The following is a 14069-nucleotide window of genomic DNA, read 5'->3' on the forward strand; positions in this document are numbered from 1 at the left end:
TACAGATAGATAAATACATAAAGGCATTTATATGTAAATAGTAAGTTCCAACAGTGTTTAAAGCATATTGAGTTGAACGACAAGATTTTAAAATAGGTTTTACTAATCTGCTAAAAATTAGGATATTTTCATTTTAAGTTCATTTATACCAAAATGCAATCTTATACCTCTAGAAAGTCTTCTATGTCATAAAGGTCATATAAACTGCTAATCTTTAAGCAGACAAATTTTAGGTGGCGAAAGAGTAATATTAGTATTTGAGAGGAAAAGAGAAACACAAAATTCAAACTCAGAATAGAAATAAAAGCAAATTTCATGCTACAATATTTGAATGATAATAAATATTAATGAATGAAAATATATTTATGCACGAATTTATTACAAGTAATTTTACGTTATTTCAATATGTTTAAAAATCAAGTAAGAATATCCATATATCCATGTAGAAGCACCAACTTCTATAGAAATGATTTAATTATATCAACTTCAAATTTCCACATTACCTTTGATGGAAAGTTTTCTCTGTTCTCTTTGTGATGTGTAATTTCATATACTTGCTTCCTTTCCTAAGGGAAATACTTACTTGATTCCATTCTTGGATAAAAATGATCTGTCACCATTGTTTGCTTTAAAGGTTTTTTTTTTTTATTTTTTATACTGAATACTGCAAGAAAAATCAAGGCACAGGGGATTGCAGTCCAGCTGTTGTGGCGTAAATCAATATTTAAAATGCACAATAGAGATTTTTTTTGTCCCTTGAAAGTAGGGCTTTTATACACTTAATTTCTTGTTTTATTAACTTTGTCTGAGAAGGACTTCACATTAAGCTTGGGTTTTTGTTTAAGTTTACAGCTAACAATGGAGTAATAGAACAGTCACTGTAACCACACTTCAATGTTTGATTCGTTTGCCCTGCTGGAGTTATTGAAGCTGTGGATTTCAAGAATGGACTGCAACCATACTCCTGATTGAGTAAGGGAACACATTGCTTCCCTAGTGTCCTTGACTTCAGCATAAGTGTTTCTATTTTAAAGCCTCATTAAAGAAAAAGATGAAAAATTTCCAAGAATTCATATGTAGAAAAGAATCACAATCCTCACTGTTGTGACTACACTAATAAAGGAAAAACCACATCTTCCTTTCTGCAAACACTTACTTGCAGGATTGTAGCCTTTGGCTATAATTGTGGGTTGCTTAACCTCTCCCATGCATTTTATACCATGATTCATGTACCAGAAGGTTATGCCTTAACATTCTCTTTTATCATTATATTCCATTCTTGGTTTACAACTGAGAATGGCTTTCATTCTGAAGATACACACCAAATGCGTTGATTTTGCCAAACTGATCCACTGTATTCAGTTCATCTTCAAATTTCTACTGTGCGCCTCTGGTCCCCAGGGTGAAGCACTGCCCGGGTGCATTAATAGCAGGATGACAATGTAACTGCCAGGATGGTGGCATCATCACACCTAGACACCAGCATCCCTATTTCTTGTGTGTTTCACGACGGAGAAATTTAGGCTAAAGGTTAAAAGACGCAGTTTATTAAATAATTCAAGCTATTAACCTGCAACCTGAACACCGATGGCAGCCTATTAAGTTTACACTGTCATGATTCGTGTTTGGTGTTTACTGATATTAAAGCATAATGCCTGTTTGCTTTACTTTTATTGCTACACAGTAATGTAGTGAGGAAGGAGGTTGAAAAAAGGTGACAGGACCTACGCAAGGGGACAATAAGAGCAGCAGACTCACTTGCATAAAGAAGATTGAAGCCTTCCCTCCCTCCCTCCATCTCTCGGTATAGGCCCCAGTGCACATCTGCGTCACTTACGGGGGAGGAGGAGGCGCTGAGGCAGAGAGAAAATTGTACAGTGAGGACCTTGACAGCTTCACGGCGGGCTTTTCCCTTTGCCTCCCTATATTTTTCTGGCATATTTATTTTTCTCTTTTTACAAACTGACTATCTAAAACCTCCTCTTCTCGCACTGCAGAAAGCATTTGACTTTCTCATAGATACCCAGCAAGCTATCCGAGCATTCTCCGAGAGAGGCCAGGGACAGGGGCGCAGGTGCACCGAGAAGGCTGGGGGTGCGCTTCTTGGCGACTTGGGGCTCTTTCTCTCTTTGCGCTTTCCAGGCACTGAACTCTGAGCTGCAAGGACTGAAGTACCGGCACCTTCCGGACTAAGGCTCTGCCAGGAGTGTACCCCAGTGAGGTGTATCCAGCTGCGGCCACCTCCCGAGCTTCGGAGCGCGCAGACCTCCCTCTCTCGCACATCTCCAGCCTCAGGGTCTTCCCTCCTGGCCATAACCTCTGGGTCCCCGAACGGATATTCAGGATTCTCAGCCCTTGCGGTCCCACTCCTGCCTCTGCGCCTGACCAGTGGTCCCCTCCCGCCCAGGTCCACAGAACCAGATCTTGACAGAGCTGCGCCGCTTTGCCGTTAGCTCTCCGGTCTTCTCTTGGCAGGGCACGCAGCCCGCCTCAACTGGTTTGGCTCCGGAGGTTCACAGGGCGCATCCCGCCTCCTCCTCCGCCCCCAGGTTCTTCTGGCCTTTCCTGTCTGCTGGTCAGCCTACTTCTGAGTCAGCTGCGGTCCTTTTGCCTTTCTTGCATAAAGCATGTCAGGCTCTGGGAGAAAAGACTTCGATGTGAAACACATCCTGCGACTCCGCTGGAAACTCTTCAGCCATCCATCGCCTTCCCCAGGCAGCCCGGCGGGGGGCGGCTGCCTGCAACAGGACAGCAGTGGTAGCTTCGAGCACTGGGGACCCAGTCAGAGCCGCCTACTCAAAAGCCAAGAGAGGGGCAGTGTGAGCACTTTCTGGAAGAAACCTTCCTCTTCCTCCTCTTCATCATCCTCCCCATCCTCTTCCTCCTCTTCCTTCAATCCACTGAATGGCACCCTGCTGCCAGTTGCTACCAGGCTGCAGCAAGGGGCTCCTGGGCAAGGCTCCCCGCAGCCAGCCAGGACTCTTTTCTACGTGGAGTCCCTAGAGGAGGAAGTGGTGCCAGGCATGGACTTTCCTGGACCACATGAAAAGGGGCTGGTCCTGCAAGAGCTCAAAGTGGAGTCAGCCAACTCCAGCCAGGCAACAGGTGAAGGATGTGGACACAGGTACAGTAAGTGCCCATGGGGCACCCAATACATCCCAATTTCCATTCATTTCTCCCCTTGTTCTCTTGTAATTCGTAAGTCTAAATTGTTTGAGGTTGAAAATTTGAGTTGAATTTCAGCCTCAATTTTATTAACCAAGTTAAAATCTCATTAAAAGTTTGCTCATTAATTTCTATTGGTTCAAACCTGTTACTATTTTCTTTTGCTAGTTTTCAGCCATAACTAAAAATCGAATATACATGCACTTAAGTAAAACTCCAAGTGGAAAGATTCTTTTATTTCTCAGATTATATTGTTCTTATATCATCTTATGTCATTAAATTATATCATTCCATTATCTGATGTCAGCTGAAATTGGTCTTAAACATCATCAAAATACATCTTATATACTCACCTAGTAACTGATTTAGCATTATTATCTGGGATCCCTGCAGCTTGATTCTGTATTCCAGATATAATGAGGGCGATGGACAACAGCATTGTCTTACTTCTGCTCCATCCTCAGACGGGATTACTATTCCTTCTGCCAACTTCTCTTTTGTCTTTATACTTTGTGTTAACTTTTTTGTTAATGTTGTTGGGGATGGAATTTAAGGCCAGGTGCATGCTGGGCAAGCACTCTACCACTGAGCTACACTACCAGACCCCCAGCCCATTTATATTCACTTTTGCCCTTTATAGAGTAAGTCTTAGAATTAAAACTGTTACTGATCCCCTTTGCATTCAGCTGTTATGATATGCTGCTCCGTATTAAAACTGTGTATGTCTTTTAAGCAGGTCAACATTTACTTCTAGTTTATTTCTTGCATTATGCTTTGTGTAGTAGAAGACATAGAAAATCCTTCCAACATATGAAACATCTAATTTTTACACTTTTAATAAATTGAGTCATTATTATTCTACACTATATCATTACTAGTTTGTGCATATGAGAATATGAAAGAATTTGCATTTAGAGTCATGATATCAGAATATATTATCGATGAAGAAATACAGGAAAAGTGAAGCAAAATGATAATGAATATGCTAATAAATATTAATTACTACTCAAGAACAAATTAGAAATAGAAAACACTTTCAAATTTTATCTAATTGAATTAGGGTCTTATAAAGTTGAACAAGTTTTAAAACAATATATGAAACAAAATACTGTTTATAGTGACAAATGTGATGTTAGAGATACAAAAAAATTAACCATAATTTTTATTATGAATGATGTAGATTTTAATTTGAAATTTAAGAGTATGCAATGTATTTTAGTGTGATATTAAGACCTTAAATATTAGATTATTGTATTAAAAGAAGAAATTTAATTTTCAATTTCCACATATGTTCAAAGTTTTTCATATATAGGAGATCTAAATCAAAGTTTATTCAAATGATTATAACTGATAACATAAATATTTTGAACCTATGTATTCACTTGATACTGACAATATTTGAATTGTTACAGGAAGATTTCTTGGGTTTTTAAATTATCTTTAGTTGAATAGACATAAAATGATTTGAGGGGAGGGAAACTGTTCATAAACACTTAGCAATTCACCTTATATATTTTAAACTAATCAGGTTAAACACTTTCTAATCACTGCCTTAAAGAAAGTGATATTTTGTGATTTTTCAGCACAGAAAAAAAATTGACCATATGCCATACACACATATATATACACACACATATAGAGGTATATATAATGATTTTATAATATTACATAAAATCTATGTGTAGATTTTAAACATTATATATGACATGTATATATATGTGTGTGTGTGTGTGTGTGTGTGTGTGTGTGTGTGTGTATACATATATATAAAACTTTGAATCTTCAAATCACCTGGAAATATCTGACCTTCCAGTAATATTAATGCTTCCTACTTACAAAAATAGTTTGTTATAATACACATGTAAGCCTCTGAGCATGTTTGGTATTAACAATTTTTGAAGATTTTCATGTGAGTTGGAGAATTTAAAAATACTAAAGAATTACTGATTTAATGGATTATAATACATTTAAATATATAAAGTTAAATAACTAACAGCTCAGTAAGGAATAAAACATCCATCAGACTTAGCTTACTTTAGAATATATGTCATTGTTTTTAAATCACAAAATTTTTAAATGATAAGTATTCTGAAAATAACACAAGTACCTACCCAAATAATCTTTACTATTGGAATCACCATATGAGATTCTACATCCTTAAGTACGAAAAATAAAAACTACTTTTATCTTTGAATTCTTATTAATATGCAAATGATTTAGATAAGTCTAAATTTTTTCTGCTAGACAAATTGGTTAGAACTAATAGTGTTTGGTGGCTTTTGTGTGTTCTTAAACTTTGGTTTTGGGTTTATGATTGAGAACCGCACTAGAAAACTCATCAATTAGTCACTAAAAATATATAATAATTTAATATATGGTAAGAGGAAGTTTCATTATCCAGAAAAGATAGCAGTTCCAAAGTAAAACACTGTATGTAAATTTTACTATAATTCAGAAATATATGTAAAATAACCTACAAAGTTAATTCAACTTTTTTTCTGTGACTACACCTCTAGGAAAGCTACATAGTGCTTATGATGATCAATGAGTACAAAAATATATAAACCTGTAATAATGACTTATATTACATCATTATTATATCATCAAAATGTGTTGGCATATTTAATATCCAGTATTTTCTTTTATCCATTCTGACTTCTTGATAATTTAATCCCTATACAAAACAAGGATTTGTCCCTTCCTTTTATTCATTTGGTCTTATACTAGTTAGAAACATTGCTTCAAACAAGAATGAGGAATTCAGCTGATTAAACCTGTTGTTAGAACAACAGATGGAGATCACTCAGAGGAAAGCTGCCCCTTATCTTAGAATTCTAGAAAGGTCTTATTACACATCGACTTGAAACAGAAATGTAGCAGAAATATAGAAATGAACAAATTTACTGCCAAATTGTAACTTTTAACTCGACTCACCCCACTACACCAACAGCCACTATCCTACAGCACCCTAAACAAATATCTGTACTCTACTATCTTGACCACTGTGTGATTGAAAATATATTCAGTTAGGTTACTGATTTATGGTACAATTTTTTTTCTACTTTCCTGTCCAAACTGAGTTAGAAAGCATGTAATTCCCTAGATAGTCATATGTGTAAGGTAGATAATTTGTCCAAAAAATTCCATATGTAATAAAGAAACCATAGAGTAATATTTATATTATTGTAGTTTACAGTGACATGAGTGAGATAAGATGTTATGTTTTACCTGTTTGTTATTTTCGATTCCAAAAAGAGTGCAGTTATCAGATTCTATGGTTTTGGTTACTATCCATTAACCATATTTTCAGATTTGCATCTAAAGTTAGATCTCTCCCAACATCTGGCCTCATGCCTCCACCTTTCTATCTGACCTCTCAAGTAGATGTCACGGAGACTATTTCAATGCAATGTGTGCAAAATCGGGTTTCTAATCTCACTTCCATTCTTATTCATTCTCCCTCTCTCAGAGAATAGTGCTCCATGCACTAGGTTGTATAAGCAACTTATTTGTCAACATTCTCTTTCCCCTTTTTTCAATATTCCACAAAACCCTGTCATTTGACTTAGAAAGTCTCCTCTGATATCTCACATCTCTTTACCTCCATTTTTTTGCACCCCATCTAAGTTACTATCTTTTTCAACTCAACCACCATCTTTTCTATCTCTTCTCCACTTTGCCTCCTGTAATCCATCCCCTGCACAAAAATCAATAAAAACGATCAAATGATCCCTTATCACAAAACGCACCATGAAACACTCCTTGATCACAATTTTTACCACAGACATCCTGGCCCTGAATCACCTATGTCTTCCTCTCCTCTCTGGGCCCTTTTGCACCAACCTTCCCATTGGTTCCTGCTTGCCAGACTCAGGGTCCTCCTGTACAATTTTTCACTGCCCCAGCCTCACAAATTTATTTTCTCTCCTCATACAGTGGTTTCCCTTCTTTCAACACACTCTTTCCTGAGTTTATCACAATTCATCCTTGTGATGTCTTGAATAAAACTCTGTACCATTCTCAGAGAATTATTTCTTGATTCCCCTAACAAATTTGTACCTACTTTTTTATGTTCTTACTGTAAATGCTCTATCCTTTTCTTTAGCTTTTATTGAAGCTCATGACCACATGTTAATATCTATGTTGATTGTCTTTAAGTGCAATTGCCAAGTGGAGAGGACTATCTGTTGGTCTTCAATTTCTTCCTAACAACAGAGCATGTAATTACTCAATGAAGACTGCTGAATGAACAAATATGTGCTATAATAATATTGAAAAACATTGATTAACAACTTGAGTTTTACCAGATTGCATATTGAATATATTGTTTAAATTCAAATTTATAACAGTGTATGATCCTGTTATAATTATGAATCTCTCTGGTACATATAATTTGGTATTATGTATATCTATGTATATTATATACATGTAACATAATATATATATTATATAATATATACAAATATTCATATGCATAGTAAATTATATCATATCATATATATTATATTATAATCATATATTATAATTATAATTATGTTATAATATACATACATATAATATATATACATAGATAATACCCGATTATATATGTATATTTTATATATATTATACAATACAATATGATTTATTATCTAAACCAGAAATAGTGAAAATAATACCTTCTTAGGGAACATTCTTTTACTTATTTAGGATGAGTTCATCAATATTACATGGTGTTCTACCCCAAATCCAACAATTTTCTGGCACTCTATCCTCTGAGCAAGTTTGCTTCAGGTAAACTAAGATTATAAAGCAAAAAGAAATAGAACCACTAAGCTGATTTTGCAGGCATCTAAACCCCAAATCTATCTGTGAGAAATTTGTGAATATTGTATAGCAATAAGATGAAAAAAGAATTACAACTTCTCATTTATACCAAAAAAAAAAGGTTAAAGGATAATATTTCAGTTTTAATATATAAATTTCTAATGAATAATTTATAAACTCTATAATTAGTCCCTCTAAGGTACTATTTTAAATTATTTAGAAAAATCAAAGAAAATCTCCCTATGTAATCAAAATAAGCATTTGACTAATATAGAATATAATTTTGTTCAGACTTAGTATTTGCTTTTCCCAGGTCCCCAAACATAATTTGTGTCTATGAAGATGATAGGTTTGTAACAGCTACATGTTAAGTCAAATTTCATTGGTTTTGAAAAAGAACTCTCAAAGAATTTACAGAATACTGATTTATATGTTCTTCATTTACATTAAATTTCTGAACAAAAAAGTATGTGTAACACTTAAGTTGGTCTACTGATTTATTGTACTACCTAAACTAATTTTAGGTATTTTTGTGGTCATTTTACAAAAGAAATGCCCTGGAATTTGCATATGTGTTTAAGTAGATAATAATTAATTGGTCTTTTTGAATTTAAGGTAACGTTATTTAAATCTTTGAAGAAAAAATCCGATGAAGACACAAATGATTTGAGCAGAATTAAAGATGGTTTGAAGATCTTGAAATTAAAGTTTTGGATGAAGCACTAAATGGGTTTGAAGCTTCCTAATTATACTAAATTTTTGCCAGGATATGAAAACAGGCTTATGGAAATGTTAAAGAAAACTTGATTAAGGTAGGATTGACCAGAGAGAATGATGTGCTATAATTTTAAGACCCCAGGTGAAATGAATTTTCAATGTAACATCTGTAAAGCAGGTCATTTTAACTAATAGATCTTAACATATAAATAGTGATTTTTAAGAAATGATCTGAAATTCTTCAATAACAAGAAGGATGGAATTAATATTAATTATACATTATTCTTTCTCTGTCTTTAGGTGATTTTAAATAGAAAAAATAAGATTATCCAGAAAAAATATGTGTTTTATATATAGAGAGAGATAAATATGGTGGACCATTTCTCATTGGCAGTAAATAAATGAGAAGACAGTGAAGTAGCGACTTTACAGGAAAAAGTAAAACTATCCATTTAGAATTCTGTACACACTGAAGATATTTTTCAAATTGAGAATAGGATATTTTTTCATATATAGAATGTTAGAAATAATTCATTACCAGCAGATAAGTTCTACAAGAAATAACAAGAACACTTCCAGACACAAGGAAAATGATACAACACACAATAACCATTAAAAAGAATTAAGAACACCACAGAAGGCAATGAAATGGTTAAAACTAATAATTTTCTTCTTTATGTCTGGAATATTCATAATACAATTAATTTTTATAAAAGGAAACTGTGTTATGAGATTTTAACCACATGTATAAAATAAATGTGTCATAATAATAGCATTAAAATTTGAAGGAGAGAAATCAATGTATAGTGTTTTAAGAGGTTTATATTAAATTTGAATTGATACATGACTTGAAGGAAATCTAAGGATTTGTTGTAAATCTTAAAGTAATCACTAAAATTTTAAAATATGATAAGTAACTAATAAATCAAGAAAGAAGAGGGAAAATTATCTTATAAAAATCATTCAATTAATCTAAAAAAAAGAGAAGAAATGATAACAAAGAGAAGATGCAACAATTAGAAAACACATAGCACAAATGATAATCTGACACTTAGCTGTATCAGTACCCCTAGTAAATGTACCTGTCTTCACCTCCACAACCAAAATACAGAGAATATCAGATTGTGCAATAAAGCTGGATCATTATGCTGCTTACAGGATATGTAATTTAAATTAAACACACAAAGCAGATTAAAAGTAAAACAATAAAATGATGTAACATGTTAATACAAAAGGAAAAAAGTCAGGGTAGACATGTAAATAGCAGAGTATTTCTCAAACCAGAAACTATGTGTCCAATAAAGGGAATCTATTGAATACCTATAGCTAGATTACAAGGTTGAAAAACTATGTTTGCTCCTTCTAAGTTCGGGAAAAAGAGGAGGATGTCTTCTTTTACCACTATTCAGCACTGCATTCAAGATATAGTAATCTCTGTAAAGGAACAAAAATAAATAAAAAGCATATATTTTAGAAACAATCAAATAGAAATATTATCATTTTCTAGACAAATTGATTATGCACATAGAAATGAAGAAAAAACCTATTTTCAGACATAATTGCCTAGGAATATTGTTGATGGAATCAAAATAGTATTAATACAATAAGTAGTACTTAGGAATAAATAGTACAAAAGATGTGAAGGACTCATAGATTAAAAATAACCAAATCAAGCTGTAAGAAATTAGAGTCCCAAATAGTGACAGTTATACCATGTTCATGAATCAGAAGGCTCACTATAATTAAGTTGTCAAGTCTCTTCCAGTTGACGTATAGTTCTAATATTTCCCCCAAGAAAGTGTTTATATGCTTCTTTTGGTACAAATTGACAAGGTTATCCTGAAAATCTGTGCCCCCAACCTGCACACATTTAAAGAATATGGAATAAATGAAACCATTTGCAAAGAGATAAGTTAATTTAAGGACTAAAGATCCTGATTTTCAGACTTGTCACGAAGCTGCATTGATCAAGATAATATTGTAATCAGTGTTCAAACATATAATTTGATAATAGTTATACAGTGAAATAATATTCGTCATAAAAAAGGATAAACATCATTCAACACTAAGATTGAATGAGGAAGAAAAAACATTATAGTGAGACAAAAGCTCACTGTATGAAGTATTTCTCCATAACATTTTCTATTTTAAGTCAGTTTTATTTCTTCAATTCTATGTCAATGATCAATTTGAGTACAAATGAAATAGTTGTATTGGTTTCTAAAATTTATCAAGGTATCGATTGACTATGCTTTGAATAAAAGTTTGATTCTAACTTATTTCACATCATATATTGGAGTCAAACACTTCTTGAATTTTTTGTATGACTGAAGGAGCCACTGGCATTTGCCTTGAAGACCCTGATGTTAAAGTATGTACCTTGAGTTTTCTGTGCCTTCCTCTTGGCAGCTGATGAGAAAGAATGGAAGGCTGAATAGTTTTACATAAGCAGCTCTTCACAGAAACAGCAGAAGGCTTTGCCACATAACTACAAGGGATCTTTACCTCTCTTTCTATTGCCAGTGCTAGCAGAGCCTCCGGGGAGCAGGGATACTGCCATGAGCTTTACCTCATGGCTCAGAAATGAATGAGCTATCCAATGCTGATTCCTCTTTGTGTTTTATCAGAGGACTTGGAACCACCACTAAATAAAATTTTCCTACAGAGAGAGAGTTCATTTTCCACCTTATCATTTTATCTTAATGGATATAAAATACTTAGATGTAATTATTTTAATGATTTTTGAATAGCCTATGGTTTTAAATTGTTTTTTAACAGAAGAGTGTTTTTCACTGTAAAGTTGAATTTGTATTACTATACAGCCTCTAAAAATCACAAGTTAAAATCTTTTCTTAATGTAATTTTCTTAATTTCCCAAAATTGAAGCGTATTTTGGAATTTTAAATACCATTGAAGACTTACTTGTATCTGTTCTTCTCTGTTCTCTCATGTTTCATGCGCCTCATACAAACATTTAGTCTAAGTATGAAAAATATTTTACTTCATATTCATCAATAAATTCCAGAAAAACCTTTGTTTTTATAGTGCCACAGGTTGAAAATATAATGTATAAATATCTACAATTGTGTGTAGTATGTATTTCTCTATGATAGTAACATTGTTTGCCTTATTTTAATATGTTGTCACCTAAGGTTGCAGGACATGATAGAAAGGAAACTAGATTACTCATTAGAAAATTTAAATTCTAGGGTAAAATCTGCTTGTTTGGGAAAATGTCACCATGTAGTCACCTGAATTTCTCTTTATCTCAATTTCTACTGGAATATGACAGAAAGGGATAAGAAATACATCACTTCTGAAGTCTTTCTGTCTTGTAACCATTAAAAATGACAGTGAACCTGTCTTTGATTCTACTTGATTGCTAGCATAACCGTGTGAATGGCTATTGATGGTTTGAATTAAACTCTATTCTAAACACTTTAATTATATGGTGGGACAAATGTACCCCAAGGGAACACTAGATATTCTTTCAGTCAGTGAAGACTATTTTTAACTGGTTTCTCTTTCCAAGACAAAATGCCAGCCTATATAGATACAAGATGGTCCAGAAAAGTTTGAGTGACAATTTAGTACTAAAAATTAACAGGTAATTATTTAAAGAAATTGAACTTGTGATACACTAAAATATACATATTAAGGAGATGTTGAAAATGAAGGAAGGACTGTATAGAGGGAAAAGAGGGGTGGGAGGGGTGGGGGGGGAGGGAAAAAATAACAGAATGAATCAAACAACATTGCCCTATGTAAATTTGTGATTTTTAATTAAAATAAATTTTTTAAAAAAGGCCCTGTGTTCAATCCCTGGCACCACCAAAAAAATAAAAAATTTAAAAAAAAGTACATACATTGAAGTCCAAAAATCATTGTTCAGTTCACATGCTTAGTTATTTTTCACACTTTGGGAGTATCTTGAATCAATGATGAGTAAAACTAATTTTGGTACTTCTTACATGTGTTTGAAATATTATCATAGAGAATAGTTCAACACTTACTGACTTTGTGATACAATGTCTACAGGGTTAATGTTATTGTTTCATGTGTGTACTTAAAGAATAGTAAATTTACACTAAAATTAAAAAAAAAAAAAGAATAGAAGAGGAAGTCTCCATAAGGGACTTAATAAATTTCAACTCAATCTCAATATGTTCAGTTACTAAGAAGAAAAGAAAAAAAGCTGGCAAGTAAATTAGCATGAACATGTGTAAATGTCAGGTGCTTGCCAACTAAACTATATTCCAGCAAGGAGAAGCCTTCTTGATCATATTAAGGACTTTTTACTTACAATGACTATGAAATTATGATGCTCCTGATGTACTCAAACTTGAGTAAATCTTTCTGTTATAGCAAGGAAATGGACAAGAGAAAAGAAAGATGTTGAAACTGAACATTAAAAGGACATTAAAATTCTAGGACAATAGTCTTATTAGAAAAAGGAGTAGAAAAAAGGTTTGGAAAGTAAAATATCATAATTGATCCCAGTGACTGGAGGCTGAGACAAGAGGATCGAAATTTCAAAGCCAGCCTCAGCAATTCGATGAGGTCCTAATCAATTTAGTGAGATCTCATTTCAAAATAAAAAAATAAATAAAAAGAGATGGGGCATGTGACTCAGTAGTTAAGCATCTCTGGGTTAAAGCCCTGGTACCAAAACAAACAAACAAAAATTTCAATTAATTAAAGGTTTAATTGTAAAAGGGAGGGAGAGGGAAGAGGATTCCAACAAGATTGGACAGACAAATGAGATTTTTCCTTGTTGTTATTTGTTTGGTGGTTGTTGTTATTATCTGAAGAGGGCAATGCAAGAAATTGGAATGAAGAAAACAACTTTGTTTTGCACAATCTGAGTCTGATACCTATCTGACATATATAAATATTTTTACTCTTAGCAGAATAGTTGCAGTGGAGTAAGGGAATATCAGAAATAAAAATTTAGGAAGGACCTGTAGTTATACAGTTAGTTGAGATTTAGGGTTCCACATGAAGAACAGACATGGCAAATTGGGTGCAGTGGTGCACATCAGTAACCTGAGGGACTTGGAAGACTGAGGCAGGAGAATCTCAAATTTAAGGCCTAAGTCAGCTTAAGAAACTTTGAGACACTGTGTCAAAATAGAATATAAAAAGGACTATGTGGAAATGAGAATGAAGTTGGGATGATTATATGGTATTTAAGAATCTGAGAACAAGAAAAATATTTTCTGATGAGTTGTCTATAACAGATTGAATATGCCCAGGATTATAGTATGAATCGAGAGTCTCCATGTCTTTGATGATTAGAGCACATACTAATAGCAATGTGAAGTGCATTATGCAAACAAGTCACTTGAATTTTTCAAAACAGAAAGGATTTTTTTCCTGAT

General features: G+C 33.5%; 1 protein-coding gene across 2 annotated transcripts in view; it reads left to right on the forward strand.

Moving 5' to 3' along the window:
• Positions 1-1934: 1934 nt before the first annotated feature.
• KLHL1 (kelch like family member 1) overlaps positions 1935-14069 on the forward strand; it is a 425106-nt gene continuing 412971 nt past the window's right edge. For both annotated transcript variants that reach the window (XM_079135882.1, XM_079135883.1), the window contains exon 1: positions 1935-3124. In XM_079135882.1, coding sequence (XP_078992008.1) covers positions 2628-3124 — 497 coding nt within the window. In that variant the 5' untranslated portion in view covers positions 1935-2627. The remainder of the gene's footprint in view (positions 3125-14069) is intronic.

Source organism: Sciurus vulgaris (assembly GCF_902686455.1).
Source record: "Sciurus vulgaris genome assembly, chromosome: 4".
In the NCBI taxonomy this organism is placed as follows: domain Eukaryota; kingdom Metazoa; phylum Chordata; class Mammalia; order Rodentia; family Sciuridae; genus Sciurus; species Sciurus vulgaris.